The sequence below is a fragment of the Halichoerus grypus genome, chromosome 9 (genome assembly GCF_964656455.1).
Source record: "Halichoerus grypus chromosome 9, mHalGry1.hap1.1, whole genome shotgun sequence".
Lineage (NCBI taxonomy): Eukaryota > Metazoa > Chordata > Mammalia > Carnivora > Phocidae > Halichoerus > Halichoerus grypus.
In genome coordinates, this window is record NC_135720.1 from 31,920,217 (window position 1) to 31,938,014 (window position 17,798).

The window sequence follows — 17,798 nt, forward strand, 5'->3', positions numbered from 1 at the left end:
AAACATATGTATTCAAAATAAAGGTAATCTGGAGCAATAGGAGACTCTATGTGGAAAAATGTCATAATGACAGTCGTATTTCTTTTGCTGCACAACAGCACCATAAAAACTACCTGAGTTCCTTGCCACGTCTCTCTCTCCACGACAGACCGTAGGCCCCAGATGCTTGCTAATGCCACAGAGCTTCTCAAGGGAGAGAAATGAGCTTTAGGAACAAGCTACTGTCTCTGAAATATTTCCTGAAAACCATGCTCTTGAAGGATCTCAAACCACACCTGTGATAGAATGTTTGCCACCTAAATCTATGTAAAATCCTAAGATACATAAGATACCATCCTAAGATGATCCATCCACAAATGAGATATGCTTCTGAAAATTCACTCCCTCCAAAATGACTTTCTATCAGGCCTCTCTATTTTCCTAGTCTACATTTAAAAATGTATTAAGAAGGAAACTCAAATCAAGAAGATGAAAACCACTTTCCCCCAAATTTGTATACATTGGGAGCTCAGAGTAACATGTGATTATTGACATCACACTGATTAAAAGGCAAACGAATGGGATGCCATTAGCCATTAATCCAGAATAAAAATCTGTAGTTAAAAGCCCTTTTGGTTATCAAAGTTTTCTACTTCCAAATTTCACCTGTAAATTTAACCCACTGTTTCTAGAAGTAGAGTAAATGAACCAACTACATCTGAATAACCTGAGGTACTTAATATATTCTGCAGATTCTTTGGGTCCATTCCTATCTTAGTCTGCTCAAACTGCTGTGGCAAAATGTCACAGACTGGGTGGCTTAAACCACAGAAATTCTCACTTCCTAGAGGCTGGCAAGTTGAAGATGAAGGTGCTGGCCAAACTGCATCCTGGTGAAGACTCTTCTTCTGTCTTTCAGGATGTCTCCACAGGACCCTTTCTTAGGGTGTGTTGGAAAGGGGCATGAGGGAAAGGAGGGAGACAGCTCACATCTCCTCTCCTCCCCTTTCTTCTAAGGCTACTAAGCCCACTAAGCCCTTCATGACAGCCCTCCCTCATGACCTCAGCTAAGTCTAATTACCTCCCATAGGCCCTGGGTCCAAATATCATCACATTGGGGGAATTATGACTTCACCATATGAATTTGAGAAGGACACAAACATTTAGTCCATAACAATTTCAAGCCTTCCACACCACAACCTCTGGGAATGGAGCCCAGCAATCTGTTGTCCGTAACAGTTTCCGGCTGTTTTCCTAAGCACACTGCAGTTTGAGAAAACTGACTGCAGCCCTGTGAGCCTGTCTCCTAATCTGTAAACTAGGGCTGATTATCACTACACCTTCCTGTTTCAGAGTTGCTGATGTGTTGAGGATCAATTAAGAATATATGGGAAAATGCTTTCTAAAATTGCCAAGTGCTTTGTGAATAATCATCATCTAAACTGTTACCACCTACATTTCCACCAAATCTTTTTCTAAAAACTGAAAGTAGGAGCGCCTGGGTGGTTCAGTCAGTTAAATGTCCCACTCTTGATTTCGGCTCAGGTCATGATCTCAGGGTTGTGAGATCAGGCCCCGTGTTGGGCTCCACACTGAGTGTGGAGCCTGCTTAAGATTCTCTCCCTCCCTCCCTCTCTCTCCAAAAAAAAAGAATAAAAGTTTTAAAAACTAAAAACTAAAAGTGAGGGACACCTAGGTGGCTCTGTCAGTTAAGCATCCAACTCTTGGTTTCGGCTCAGGTCATGATCTCAGGGTCCTGAGATCAAGCCCTGTGTTAGGCTCCCCACTCAGTGGGGAGTCTGCTTGAGATTCTCTCCCTCTCCCTCTGCCCCTACCCTCCCTCTAAAATAAATAAATAATCTTAAGAAAAACTAAAAATTAAGGAGGATAAAATAAAGATTATTATAGATGTTATCTTAATTCTTGTAATTAATCCTCAAATAACTAAAATTCTCAGGAAACAGAGTGTTCTAGTTAATATGTAGCTGAACATTCTGGTCACTCTTTTGAAAAGCCCTTTTAAATATGTTATTATACTTTATTTCCATAGTAAATACGTAACTCAGATTTTATTTGATGCCAAAGGGCTTTCATTTGAGTCAGCTTTCTGAATATCAGTTCTTGCTGCATAGGACTCAAGCTTAAAAGAGTGATCTATGTTCTGCCTTGAACTCATTTGCTAAAAGGTTTCTTGTTTACTTTCTGTTGTTTGGGGATATTTCATAGTTGATATAGGCATGTTTATTTTAACCAAAGGTAGATCTCTAATTACAAGTTGTATTCCAAAAGCTTATATGTCCCTAAATCATTTGAAATATGAAATGCCTCTTCTACCAAAAAAAAAAAAATTATAGATCACAATTAAGTTCTCTAACTTGTCCAAAACGCCCATAATACAGATGAAATACATTTGCCAAATGAGTTAGAAGTTACAAGGATATTTTGCAGTGAAATTTATCAAACTCAATCTGAATATAAAATGGTTTTCATTTACCTTTAATGCTGATATCTGAGAAAAAAGTAAGCTGGGGGACGATGAGAAGGCGAAAGATAAAAATTTCTGTAACTATTCTAAATGGGTCAGTGGTCCTCAGTTCTGTATTATACAGAATGCATAAGGTCTCTCAACAAGGCCATTAGGGATTCTCTTCAGAGTGATGAATAAAGGAGGCAGGGGACAGCAAAACCGAGTGTCCAGAGTGAACTGAACAAGCGGAATGCAAGGGAATAAAGAAAACATTGAAAGGATGGCTGTGTATCCACGGAGCAGAAACCCGCTGAGGTATCAATGGTGAGAGAGAGAGAGACCAGAATGGGACTCAGAGCAGAAACGAAGTAATTGAAAGCAATGCTGAAGAAAACAGTACCCCGCAAAAGACACGAAGACTGAATGTGGGGTATGACAGCAAAGTCACCAACACAGAAGAGGCCACAATGCACGTGAAGCCGACTCCCATCTGTCCCTGCAGGATGACCTACCCTGTGCATGCCTGACGGCCACAGCTGGCTCGTTTGTACCTAAGAGGATGGCAGGCGGTTAGATCCTACTTCCGAATCCAAGTGACCACAGAGGCCTTGCTTGGCCTGTCCTAAAGCATGCTGGCCTTGGCTGGAAACTTTGGTTTATAGCTCCTTCACGGCCTCTTCCATCTCCCAAGGCCCTAATGAAATGATATCCCAGTTTTGATCTTATCCCTGAATTTCTACCCAAGCGTCGTATCTATTAGCGCATCTATATTTAGATTCCTGACTTTCAACTGGTCATATGGGTCTGTGGTCAGATAGTTTTCCCATCTTGCTCTTTTCCAAGGCAAAGTGTCGCTTGGTCTAAGTGAAAATGCAGTGCATTCATTCATTCAACCAAAAGCCGACATTGAGCGTCAGGCACTGTCTGAGGCCCCGTGGTAAACACAACCATCTTGCTTGCCTCCTAGAAATGTTTGATTCATTTTATCACAACATGTGAGACAAATACCAAAAGGGGCAAACAGGAAACTTCTCTGGCCTCTAAGATGCTCTGGTCATTCTGAAAGATGCTAAACTATGGCTGGAGGATATTAAATTTTACGAGCCAAAGAGAAATGTCGATTCCAAGTCTGATTAAGAGCAGAGAATTAGGGGCACCTAGTGGCTGTCAGTTAAGCATTCAGCTCGATTTCAGTTCAGGTCCTGATCTCAGAGTTGTTAGATGGAGCCCCACATCGGACTCTGTGCTCAGCATGGAGTCTGCTTGAGATTCTTTCTCTCCCTCTCTCTCTGCCCCTCCCCCCGCTCAGGCTCTCTAAATAAATAAATAAATAAATAAATAAATAAATAAATAAATAAATTTCTAAAAAAAAGAGTAGAGAATTATCTTGAATGTTCTCCAAACTGTATTTTAGAGATAAGACAATGTGTTGTAAAAAGGGGAGAAGAGCTTACCGAATCAGTAACTTTCATACCCAAACTTCCGATAAACAAGGGCAACCTCTGCCACTTACAAAGAACTCTTTCACTGAAAGGTGAAAGTAGTCTTTAACCACCACCACCCACACATAAAGCCCTTTTCACATACACAGGTATACGTATTCATAAGCACTGCAGAAGGTCACAAACACAAAATAACGCTGTAGAAGGACTCACTGGTCAATGGAAAAATGTACTGCACTGTGGTTGAAAATTCTCTGCCCTTTAAAATGATACCAGGGAATAAGAAGGATTATTTCAAATAAATCTTCAAGTCTAACCTCAGTGAAAGTCAAAATTTCAGTTCAAAATTTAATTCGGAACTAAGGAAAGGCATCCAGTATTTAACACATCTACTGGAGCATATACAGAGAAGTCCTTCTACTTGCCCTCTGAGCTTTCTGCAGTCTGGCTTAGTGCCTGGGCATGAGCATTTCCAGGGCCCAGGGCCAAAAGCCACCAGAGCCTGCAATTCTTTTCCCTGAACTCAACAGCTCTTCCCTTCTTCATCCACTCTCTCATTACTACATCATTTAAGCTTATCTGAAATAGCTTCAGAAAAATGCAAGAGTTGCCACTGATTATCTCTCTGGAAGGCAAGTCTTATAATAATTATCCTGCTAGATAAAAACTGTGTGGCTGAGAACCAGATCAGTAGTTGGCCTCTAGTAATCACAACCCTGGATTCAGTCAGTCAACTCATTTCTTCAGCTTTATGAAAAGTGTGTTGATGTTTAACCTGAAAAAAGGAATCCCATAATTGCAGCTCCTTTCTAGAAGATTTGTCCCAGAACTCTTTGATGTCAATTGTCAAATTCCTTCTGGAGACTTTTCCCTTTAGAAGTGCATCATTTGGTGGGGAGGGGGGAAGTAGGGTATTGACGTAGGGAAGAAAAAGAAGAATGGGTAAAAGCTTTCACATTCACTTGCGTTACTAATTAAGATTACTAATTAAAACATAGCAATGAGTTTAGGTGTATATTCAATGTCCCACAGTATTTCATCGAAGACAGGAGGTAAGAATTCTTTGCTGATTCATGTTACAGCAAAAGACCCCACCTAATAGAATAAGAAATATTCATGATTATACTACTTGTGAAAGGAAGACCTAAGACACTTCCATGTCCAGTACCCAGAGTTACACCATCAGAACACAATGGAATGCTGTTTGACCAGCTGATTGCACGTGTCAAAGACTGAAATGCATGTTTCAAAGGTAGACCTTTGCTGATACCCATTGCAGATCTATAAGTAAATGAATAGGAAAGATTTAAAAACTAAATATAGCAATTGGCAATTTAGCAACCCTCCAAGGCTATAGGCATTTAGAAATGATTTCACATTAGAGTTGCACACAGATTCAATGTACAATTATTGAATACCTGGTAGTGTGCTAAACACCTGAAAATATGGATACTAAATAATTTTAGTGATCATGTTATAGAAGCAAAAGTCTCCCATTAACAAGAACAAAAAAAGGTGACTCAAAAGTCCAAAAGTAAGTTCTCATCCTGATGCAAAAATATATAGAGATATAAACATTATGTGGTTTGTGACTCTTGGAACGTTAGGCTTAAGTTTTAATTACTAAGCATATGACATCATCTCTTTAGTCTAGGAATGTTGGTTCCTCAAAGTATTGTAACATCACCATGATACCTAAAATATAGTGAAAATGGAAATGCTTATGAAAGTAGGTTTCAAATATCAGAAAAGATATTCTCTACACAGCATTGTTCAATCATAGTAAGTGATGTTACTTCTATATAATGCATAAAAATGATTATGTCTACTTGTAATTTTCAATTTACTTCCCCACATTGTTCCCATGGGATCCTCATAATAATCCTATGCAATGGGCAATGGAGGTGATGTCCTCATTTTTTTTTTAAATTTTATTATGTTATGTCAGTCACCATACAATACATCATTAGTTTTTGACCTCATTTTAACAAATTAAGAAATTGAGGTTTGGGAGACTTATACAAGGCCTCAGCAATTACTAACTAAACCAAGAACCCAGGCTCTGACTCTCAGCCCAGCACTTCCTACCATAGGAATGAAAACCCCCACATTTCATCAAATTGACTGTGGATCTTGCAACTGTCAAAATAGCAGAGGAATAATGGCTACTTTTGTTTGCAACAAAAACCATGTAACCTACGGTTAAAAGAGTGGACAAATAATCGTCAACGTTTCTTCACATTCGCATAACATGAATATTGATGGAATTTCTGTAACAGCTGCAAGGAAATTCCTAAGCAGAGCCAAAAGAAAAGGCATTTCCTAAAGTTCCTGATAAAACTTAAAGAACTCTGTTCAATCTTTTCAAGTGAAATCAGTTAATGCAAAGAAAGTCATCAATACTACCCCCAGAGTCACCCAAAAAAGATTAAAAAGGAAAAAAAAAAAGAAAAGTTGGCCTTTTCTAAGACCAACAACTTTCGGGCGGGTCATTTTTCCCTTCTAAAATCTTCGTACTCTGCTGGGGACGAGTGGTATTTCTAAAAGGTGGCAATTTTAACAGCCTGGTTTCCTAAACGCGGCCCTTAGAAGCATCCGTGGCACAGGGGAGCGCGAACTACTCCCCCGGGGTAAAGAGCAGGAACAGAGCGCGGAGCAGGTCTGCGCGCCCGCAGGCGAGCGCGTGCAGGCGAAGAGAAGCGGCCGCAACGCTGCCTCTCTCCGGGCCCCCGGTGCTGACCGCGCTCGGCGCGCCGGAGCCGGGCGCCACCCTCCCCGCCCTCCCGGGCGCCGGGCCGGGCCGCGGACCTACCAGCGAGAGCACCTTATAGGTGTTGGGGTCTTTGGCCGTGCGGGCGCGCGCCGCCTTCTCCAGCGGCTCCTCCCCCACCTCCATGGGGGCCAGCAAGGACTCAGCCGCCTGCCCGTCCCCGGGCGCCGCGGCGGCGCGACCGACGCTCGGGTCGCCGTTCCCCGCCGGGCCCTCCCGGGGAACGCGGCCGCCCTCGCCGCCGCTGCTCCCACCCCCTGCGCAGCCGTCACGCTCCATCGTGGCCCCCGGCGCTCCGGCCCCGCCGCCCTGCCGCGCCTTTAATAGGCTCCGCGCCCGTCCCGCCCCGCCCCGCCCCGCCCCGCCCCGCCCGCCGCCGCGCCCGCCCCTCCCCGCCAGACCCTTGGCTCCGCGCCCGCCGCCCAGCGCTAGAAGTGAGGGGAAAGCAACTCAACGCCCCGGATTATTTGGCTTCCTGTCTGATTTCGGCCACTCTGCGTGTCGGTTATTTTGGGTCCTGTACGTGGGCGCGTCTTCAACTTCCCCCAAAGCCTTCCCCTCCCCGCGCCCCGGGCACCTTCCGAACACTTGCAGGAATCGCCCTGCGTGGCCTCGCGGCGCGGGCTGGACTGGAATTGCAGAGTGCGGTCTGCAGAGGGCATGAGATCATGGGGCCCCAAAATAGAGCGGGAGGAGGAGGAGAAGGATGCAGCCGAGGCCGGTGCAGCTTCTCCACAGCGGGAGAGTGGAGTCGGGCCTACCTGTGTTTCTTTTTTTTTTTTTTTTAATTTTTTTATTGTTATGTTAATCCCCATACATTACATCATTAGTTTTAGATGTAGTGTTCCATGATTCATTGTTTGTGCATAACACCCAGTGCTCCATGCAGAACGTGCCCTCCTCAATACCCATCACCAGGCTAACCCATCCTCCCACCCCCCCTCCCCTCTAGAACCCTCAGTTTGTTTTTCAGAGTCCATGGTCTGTCATGGTTCGTCTACCCCTCTGATTTCCCCCCCTTCATTCTTCCCCTCCTGCTATCTTCTTCTTTTTTTTTTTTTTTTTCTTAACATATATTGCATTATTTGTTTCAGAGGTACAGATCTGAGATTCAACAGTCTTGCACAATTCACAGCGCTTACCAGAGCACATACCCTCTCCAGTGTCTACCGCGACTTGCAAATAGGCTGGAGGGGGTCGAGGGTGGGACAAGGAGACCTTCTTTTTCTCCTGCGTAGAAGCAAGCGAGAATTCCCTCAAAGCCCTGCTACCCACTGCCACTCTACTTTGGGAAAGGAATAACCAACCTTAAAATACCTGGTGTAACTAAAGCACTCCTATATAAAGGATACTTCGTTTTCCACGGTTTTATGTGGTTTCTGGGTTTTTCTCGCTGATCTTGTCTTAATATATTTACTTATTAGTTCCTTTAGACTTTCTGTGTTGAAGGCTTCAAAGTGCTGATGTTGCCTCATCCTGAGGTTGACGCTGATACTTGGTTAGCAGTATTGAACATTTTAACACAGTCCGAAATACTTTGATACTTTATTTTTGAACTAGGACATGAACGGTAAGCTGTAATTATTGATGGGTTTTGATTCACCTTTGACTCTACAACTTTTACTTTTCCTTCCTCATCAGAAAAACCACAAGTGTGTACTGAAGTGATTCTTGTCTGTGAAGGGGAAGCAAGTGACTTTGAATTGCTTTGCAATACCAGGGACTGACTCTGGGGACCAAAGAAAGTTATTATACATTCCAAAGACAATTGTCCATTCATTTTGACTACGCGGATGTATACAAATATTTTTTTTAAAAAACTGAGGATGGATATTTAACAGATATAAAGTGTGTGTTATTCCCTTTAAAATAGTCAATTTAAGATGCTTTCCATTTATACTGGCTCATTCATTCATTCATTCATTCATTCAATAATGAATCTTTCAATTCAATCTTTTGGCCTCCAACTATGTATACCATACCAAAGATGAATAAAAGTATATATTTCTCAAGTAGTTGAAGGGGGTAAAGACAATAAATAAACAAACAAAAAAATTAAAACCCAAGTCCTATATGCATAATAGAGTCACAAATAAGATATTTTGAAAGTTTAGTGGAAAGGTAACTGACATCTGGAAGAACTAAAAGCCATCCCTCAAACATGACTGAGCTTTTTCTTTTCTTTTCTTTTTTTTTTTTTTTTTTTGTTTAATTACCTTTGAGTCAGCTTACAAACCACCGAAGAGAAACAGGTTTTCAGTATTTCATAGTCACACATATTTTTTACCCCAAACTTGGCTCCAAATTTTCCTTTAACTGTTTCCAAAAATCAGATTCAAGGACAAAGATTTGTGCCACAAAGACTGGTCAAATGAGTGTCAAAACTCCTAAAGGAAACTCAACAGTGTGGCTTTGAACCTGACAAAACAAATGGAATCAGTATATTGATCATAACCATCCCAAGGCAAAGAATCACTCTCCAGGCTTCACCCATGGGAAAAGTGAGCACACAGAGTGAGTCTACAGAGGCACAAACTCAACCTCCATCAGTGAGTGAGGCAATCCCCTGCAGGTTACCTGTGGGCTCTTGTTACAGGGGTGTGGATTTACTCAGCAGCATCCTGTGCCCATTGTGGCCAGATAGATTTCCCAAGAGAAACAGGAAATTTAGATGTTTGTATGACTTCTCCAAGATTGCAAAATTTTGTCTACAAAATTCAGAAAAACTATTTCTTTAAACACTTGAAAAGCCAAACAAAATGTAACACATCTGCAGGGTGGGCCTGGCAAAGAGGCACCAGGATGTGGCCTCTGCCTTATGCTCAGGCCTCGCCGGAGCCAGTCGGGACTTCTGTGGGTAACTATAAAAGTCTCGTTGAATTTTTAAAAATCAGAGGAATAAGAATGGATCGATTGAGTGTGCCAGTCATCTTGCTTAGCTACAGACATCACAATGCCTGTAGTGATGTCTTACCTGGATCTTGTTTCTTTTTTTTTTTTTAAAGATTTTATTTATTTGAGAGAGAGATTGAGAGACAGAGAGCACGAGAGGGAAGAGGGTCAGAGGGAGAAGCAGACCCCCCGCTGAACGGGGAGCCCGATGTGGGACTCGATCCCGGGACTCCAGGATCATGACCTGAGCCGAAGGCAGTCGCTTAACCAACTGAGCCACCCAGGCGCCCCTGGGTCTTGTTTCTATTCCAAAGAGTCTGAGGAATAGCTTCACTCTCCAAAGGACAACAGAACTTTCCTGGCTAGCGCAAGGTTAATAATGACTGTTTCAGCCTCAGTCCTAAACGACTCTGCTTAAATGATGGAAGACTGTAATCTAGTACAGCAGTAAAGATGAGAGGCTAAGAGTTTGTAAGATTCCTTAAGTTTTATTCTACAGAAATATTTAAACTCTTCTCCCTCAGTGCCTGAAACTTGAGACACAGATAAGGCCAAAACACCAAATAAAACCAACTTATCTGTGTTTGAAGGATGACTTTTCAATGTGAGGAACAGTTCTTCTTGGCTTTGAAAAACGGAGATTATTTTAGTAATTATTTTACCAGCTGTTCCAGAGCTGGTCCAGCTTTCTCCAATTCCCAGTAATACACAAAAGATATTTAGCCCAGTCAAAGAAGAAAAATAACCACATGGCTTTTTAATCTTTGTGAGACATAGAAAAAATTATTTTCCATGCGTTAATTTATTTTTAAGATTTTATAAAGCATCTTTTCTCTTTCCTTTTTGTAAGCACAAACATACGCTCTCTGGGAGAAGCTTGGATAACTATGTGACCTTGTACCGATTACAAGAACTCTCTGAGTCTTGGCTTCCTCATTTATAAAATGGTGTTACAAATAATAGCATAAAACTACACGGCTTTCTCCAAATGCCAACAAAACGTGTAACATTTCCCCAACTTACACAAAAATTTAAATGTCTCCTTTCCATATTTAAATCACTCAACTCACACCCCTAACAGAATAAAACAATGTCATTTTCGCATACACAATGCATGATTTATACTTAATTTCTGGAAAGGTTTGAGAACTGCCAGTGAAAATGCATCTACAAAGGGAGAGCCCGTGGAGTCAGGAAGGGATGCTTGCCCCTCTGGGAGGGAGGAGAGATGGCTTATTATCAGGCAGATAGCAGAATGAGTGAAGTGAACCCTGAAGTGTAAAGTGCAATTGAGAGTAATAGAAACTGGGGAAACATGGAAAGCACATATCCCATCTAGAGGGAGCTGCTGTCCAGGCCTTCACTTTCCGGTTGTCTGCAGTCTCTGCCGCTCCCGTTGTCCAACAAAACCTCGGGTTGCCAAGAATCTGAATGTGTATGTCTGCCGCTTTGCTATTTGCTTTCTATGTGCCTCATGTCTTTTCTTTCCCTCTGTTCCTCCTTCACCTCTTTAAATTTGTGATAATTTTTTTTATTATACCAGGCTAATTCCTCTATTGAATTTTAGCTTTTTTAAAAGTGTTTTTCTTAGTCGTTGCTCTAAAAGTTCTAACAGGCATCTTAAACTTACCATCTACTTAGGATTGATACTGACTTAATTCTGGTAAAATATAGTGTTTTTTTCTGCAATACCTTTCCATTATTTTTTTAAGATTTCATTTATTTATTAGAGAGAGAGAAAGAGAGAGCAAACACAGAAGTGGGGGGGGGGCAGAGGGATAGAGAGAAGCAGACTCCCTGCTGAGCAGGGAGCCCAGTGCTGATGCTGGACTTGATCCCAGGACCCTGAGATCATGACCTGAGCCAAAGGCAGACGTTTAATCGACTGAGCCACCCAGGCATCCCCATTTCCTCATCCTTTTTTCGCTATTAGTCTTATATATATTAATCTATATGCATTATTAAGCCAATGATGCAGTGTTATAATCATTGTTTTAAGCAACCATGTTTTTTAGAGAAATTAAGAGAACAGAGTACATGTACACACATACATACACACACAGATTTTTTTTCCCCTTGAATATGAGTCACTTTTCCTTGTCTCTTTGCATGTATTATAAGGTTGGGTTGAATGCTGGACTTCCAGGTACTGTGTTATAGCAACTCTGGATTCTGATTATTTTTCTGACATTTTTTAATACTCCCCTGGACTTAGAGCTACAGATTTGTCCTGCTGTTTTCTACCTTTGCCATTTTCACACCTCACTACCAACCCCACCAAATCAAGTCTACCCCTCTGGTGGCTAAAGCCTAGAAACTCTCACTATTCTTATCCAAAGCCCTAGCAGCTTTTCAAGAATAAATGCTTCTCAACTTGTCTGCCACTAGTCAATTTACAGAACCCTGAAATTATTGTTATTGAGAGTTCTGTCTATTTTTATACTTGCATTTGGTGGAGAGAATTTGCAAATCTTTTTAGCTGACATAGCTGGAAATCCATTTCAGATTTTTAAGTTAATGCTGGAAATTTGGATATTTATTTAAATTTTTCAATATTGGCAACTGTGAGGCACCTGGGTGGCTCAGTCAATTAAGCATCCGCATCTGACTCTTGATTTCGGCTTGGGTCATGATCTCAGGGTTGTGAGATTGAGCCCCACGTCAGACTCAATGCCCTGTGCCGAGTCTGCTTGGGATTCTCTCTCTCCCTCTTCCTCTGCCCCTTCTCTCTCTCTCTCTCTCTCTCAAATAAATAAATAAATCTTAAAACATGAATAAATATTGGCAACTAAGTCAATATTTTTAAAGACACATGGGGGCCAACAAAATATACCTGAAAGCTTCCGTGAACCATGGGCTCTCAATTTGCAGACTCTATCCTAAGTGTATGCCAAGTGTGCCTGCAAAGCACTGAAATTCTCCCTCAGTTTTCATTTTAGCACCAGGCTAGAAATTCCCTGCCTGTGCCCATGTCCACTCCGTAGAGGCTAAATCACAGTATCTCAATCCCTTTGTATTTCTTTGAGATAACTCAGTGACTGGGGTGACATGTAGAGTCAACAGTGTATTGAGCAGAGTTAAGGTGTGAAGAAAGGATTGGTTCCCCAATATATAATCAGTGTGTTGTTCCAGAAGAAAGGAAATTGGATGCTAGACAGCAAAAATGACAAATTTCCACTACAACCTCTTTCGTGCCTTAATTACTATTGGAATTCTCTAAGCATTGTGAGGTCTCCATGGGCAGTTTCATCCAAGATAACAAATTGCTACTTAATGATTGTGGGCATCATGCCTGCTCTTTGGAAGTCTCTTTATTTTAGTAAATATGTGTAGAAAAGACACAAATGTATACATTAGCATTCAGATGCACAATATATATGTAAATAAATTATCTTGTCTCCTCATTGGGTAACTAGGGATTGAGGTGATCATGGGGCAAGCTAGATCATATTATCTCAATCCTTTTCAGTATCTTTGGGGGTAACTCAGGGTTTGGGTGTAATTGTGCCCATTCTTTCTGTTTGCTCCCATATCTCTACTCCCCAGGATGTTTGTTGGCAGGGGTTAAACAGAGCTCTCATTAAGCATGTGGGAGAGACTTGCATTGGCTTGCTTCTTTAGGGGTTTTTCTTTGGACTTTTGCTGATCTATGTGGGCAATGTCAGGTCTGATCTGGTCTCTGGGCACGTACACTTATCTCTTCTGAAATGCTGTTGGTAAATGTCTGACTTGTTTTCTTGGCTCCAACAAAGCTCAGAACTTCTTTATATTTGATTAAACTCAACCTCAACCCATGGTAGGGTTACAGATACTTCCCAGTTCAGCCACATCCTCCATCCAACCATGGTCTGAGTTCTTTATATTTGACTCTCTGAGTTAGTGTCACCTTATCTTTAGCTGTAAGGTTTATAACATAACTCCATTGGCTCTCAGCTCAGTACTTTCCACATCCCCATAAAGTATGCAGGAACTTGTGAATTGTTCCCTTTGTACAGGAAAGCCAATGAAAGCTTCAGAGTACTCCTCAGATTCCGCCTAACTATATTAGTGAGGGGAACAATCTGTCAACAGTTCTTCCCGGAGGTTCCATCAGGAAGTAGAATAAATGCATCTGTCCTTCAGGCTTTCTATATGGCCTACCTAACGCTTACCCCCATTCAAGATTTCAGCTCACAAAAGATAAAGCCTGAAGGACATGTAATTAGCATAAACATAATTTGAATTTCAGAAAAAGATGGGGGGTGGAGTTTAGAAAAAAACTATTTGAAGAAATAATGGAACAAAATAATTGAATAAATGGGGACGCCTGGGTGGCTCAGTCGGTTAAGTGTCTGCCTTTGGCTCAGGTTATGATCCCAAGGTCCTGGGATCGAGCCCCGCATGGGGCTCCCTGCTCAGTGGGGAGTCTACTTCACGGTCTCCCTCTCCCTCTACCCTTCCTCCTGCTTGTTCTCTCTCTTTCTGTCAAATAAATAAATAAAATCTTTTAAAAAAATAGTAATTGTTGGGGTGCCTGGGTGGCTCAGATGGTTAAGCATCTGCCTTCAGCTCAGGTCATGATCCCCGGGTCCTTAGATCGAGCCCCACATCGGGCTCCCTGCTCAGCGGGGAGCCTGCTTCTCCCTCTGCCTGCCACTCCCCCTGCTTGTGCTCTCTCTCTCTCTGACAAATAAATAAAATCTTTTAAATAAATAAATAAATAAATAAATAAATAAATAAATAATTGAATAAATGGATCAAAATTTTCCAATTTTTTTTTAAGATTTTTAAAATTTATTTATTTGTCAGAATGAGAGAGAGAGAGAGCACAAGCAGGGGGAGTGGCAGGGAGAGAGGCAGGACTCTGGGATCATGACCTGAGCCCAAGGGAGATGCTTAACCAACTAAGCCACCCAGGCATCCCAAAATTTTCCACTTTTAAGGGAATCTCTCAACTCACAAATTTCAGAATGTAAACTAATGCCAAGCAGAATAGACACACACCAAAAAAACTATATCAAGGCATATCATGATCAAATTGCTGAAAACTAGTATTAGAGAAAAATTTTAAAAGCAGTCATAGAAAAAAGATGCATTATATTCTGAGGGCGTTAGAGGAAAGATAAGAATTACAGCAGATTGCTGTTAGAACCTATTCCAGGCCAGAAGATATGGAGAGACATCTTCAAAGTACAGAGAGAAAAAAAACACTTGACAAACTAGAGTTCTTTACCCAGTGAAAAATACCTTTGAAAAATAAAGGCAAAATAAAAACATATTCAGACAAACTAAACAGACAAAATATATCCCCAGAAGAATTGCACTACAAAAAACATCAAAGGTAGTTCTTCAGCAGAAGGAAAATGACACCAGACCAAAATTTAGAGCTATACAAAGGCATAAGAAATATAGGAAATTGTAAATATTTGGATAAATATAAGGATTTTTTTCTCATTTAATCTCTTTCTAAGAAGATTTATTTATTTGAGAGAGAGTGCACACACGAGTGTGCACGTGTGCAAGGTTGGTGGGGGAGAGGGAGAAAAAGAATCCTCAAGTAGACTCCCTGATGAGCAGGAGCCCGACTCCCGGCTCGATCTCACGACTCTGAGATTATGACCTGAGCTGAAATCAAGAGCTGGCCTTTTAACCCATGGCACGACCCAGGTGCTCCTCTCATTTAATCTTTTTAAAATAGAATTCATTTGAGCAAACTTAATGGCAACTTATCATGGGGTTGGCAGCATGTATAGAAGTAAAAGACATGATAATAGCATGCAAGATGGGAGGCTGAAATGGAAATTTACTGTTGTAAATTTCATACCCTATATGGTGAAGTGATATGGAATTAATGGAGGTAAGTTATGACAGTTCAAAGCTGTATAGTGTAAACTTTAGGTCAACTACTTATAAAATAAAACAAAGAGCTAATATGCCAATATTGGAGATAAAATGAAATCATAATTTATTCAAATTAACCCAAAAAAGAGGAAAAGAGGAAAAAAGAAACAAACAGAAGATGAGAAAATAGAAAATAAATAATATGGTAGATTTAAATCTACTTACATTGACAATAACCTTAAAAACAAATGGGTTAAAATCTACTTTAATTAAATTCAATTTCCATATTGAATAAAAATGTAAGACCCAACTTTACGCACAAGATACCCACTTTGACAGTAAATACAGGTAGGATGAAAGAAAAAGATAGAAAAAATATACCATGCAACACTGATCAAAAGAATGCTTGCATGTTATAATACTATTACACAAAGTAGTTTTTAAAAAATTACCAAGGATATTGGGGAGGGTATGTGCTATGGTGAGTGCTGTGAATTGTGTAAGACTGATGAATCACAGACCTGTGCCTCTGAAACAAATAATACATTATATGTTAAAAAAAAAGAAGAAGAAGAAAATAGCAGGAAGGGAAAAATGAAGGGGGGAAATCGGAGGGGGAGTCCATGAGAGACTATGGACTCTGAGAAACAAACGGAGGGTTCTAGAGGGGAGGGGGGTGGGAGGATGGGTTAGCCTGGTGATGGGTATTAAAGAGGGCACGTACTGCATGGAGCACTGGGTGTTATACGCAAACAATAAATCATGGAACACTACATCAAAAACTAATGATGTAATGTATGGTGATTAACATAGCATAATAAAAAAAAAGATACATAAGTCATAGGGATTTACAGTACAACCTGATGACTACAGTTACTACTGCTCTATGGTGTATTTGAGAGGTGTTAAGAGAGCCAATCTGAGAGTTCTCATCACAAAGAAAAACCTTTTCTTTCTTTTTGATTTACTTTATCTTTGTATCTCTAAGAGATGATGGCGGTGAACTAAACTTACTCTGGTAATCGTTTCAAGATATATGAAACTAACATCATTATGCTGTGTACCTTACACACACACAGTGCTCTATGTCAATTATATCAATAAAACTGGGGCAACAAATATTTTCATATTCAAAATGAGCATCAGGAAAGTTGACATGGTAAAAAGAATGACACGTAAACAAACCTGAAAACAGCAGAACCTAAAGTCAGTAGATTATGATACAGACAAAAAAAGATCCAAGCCATTTGCTTAAAAAGTGGTATTCTGAGTTTAAAAATCAGTGAATTCAAATTAAAGTAGATGAAATAGAATTTTAAATTTGTGTTATATTTAAAAAATTGATCAAGGAATAAAATGTCTTAATCAATTAACTCTGAAAATTACCTTTTCAAAAAACTTTTCTTGTTTTGCCAATTTCAGATTTTAAGCTTTTACGTTCACACAGAATGAGAACATGTTGTTTGATCAAAGTTGTCTCAAGGAAAATGGCTGAAATAAGATGCCTGAGATAGGACCTAAATGGAAGAGTGTAAGTGGCAAGATGAAATTGCCTTGTGTTCATTTCTCCGTATTTGCAGTTCTTTTTTTTTTTTAAAGATTTTATTCATTTGACAGAGACACAGAGAGAGAGGGAACACAAGCAGGGGGAGTGGGAGAGGGAGAAGCAGGCCTCCCGCCAAGCAGGGAGCCCGACGCGGGGCTCAATGCCAGGACCCCGGGACCATGACCCGAGCCAAAGGCAGACGCTTAACGACTAAGCCACCCAGGCGCCCCTCCGTATTTGCAGTTCTTAAATACAATTTATTTTTACATCATGAAGGACATTAAGTTCCTGGAGTACATTCTAATTGTATTAAATGCATTAATGTCTTTGTACAACCTGCCTGTAACCCATCTTCACATCTCATTGCATCTTGTAAAACTAAAACTCTATACCATTAATCAGAAACTTGAGAAAAAAAATTACCAAGGATAAAGGACATTTTCTTATGAAAAGGGGCCAGTTTATCAAGAAAATATAACAACCCTTGAGGCGCCTGGGTGGCTCAGTCGGTTAAGCGTCTGCCTTCAGCTCAGGTCATGATCCCAGGGTCCTGGGATCAAGCCCCACATCGGGCTCCCTGCTCTGCGGGAAGCCTGCTTCTCCCTCTCCCGCTCCCCCTGCTTGTGTTCCTTCTCTCGCTGTCTCTCTCTGTCAAATAAATAAATAAAATCTTTAAAAAAAAAAAAAAAGAAAGAAAGAAAATATAACAACCCTAAATGTGCATGCACTTAATCGGAGTATATGAAGCAAAACTGTATAAATTTGAAAAAAAGACATCTACAGTAATACTTCAAGATTTCAACACTCCTCTCAGTAACTGATAGAACAAATAGAACATCAATAAAGATACAGAAGAATTAAATAGCAATATCAACCAGACTG

At 40.8% G+C, this 17,798-nt stretch overlaps 1 protein-coding gene across 1 annotated transcript in view; it reads right to left on the reverse strand.

Annotated features, from left to right (window-relative positions):
* ENPP1 (ectonucleotide pyrophosphatase/phosphodiesterase 1) overlaps window positions 1-6,950 on the reverse strand; it is a 72,419-nt gene extending 65,469 nt beyond the window's left edge. The window contains exon 1 of the mRNA XM_036120819.2: window positions 6,701-6,950. Within this exon, the coding sequence (XP_035976712.2) occupies window positions 6,701-6,937 (237 nt within the window). The 5' untranslated portion in view covers window positions 6,938-6,950. The remainder of the gene's footprint in view (window positions 1-6,700) is intronic.
* Between the last annotated feature and the right edge of the window lie 10,848 nt (window positions 6,951-17,798).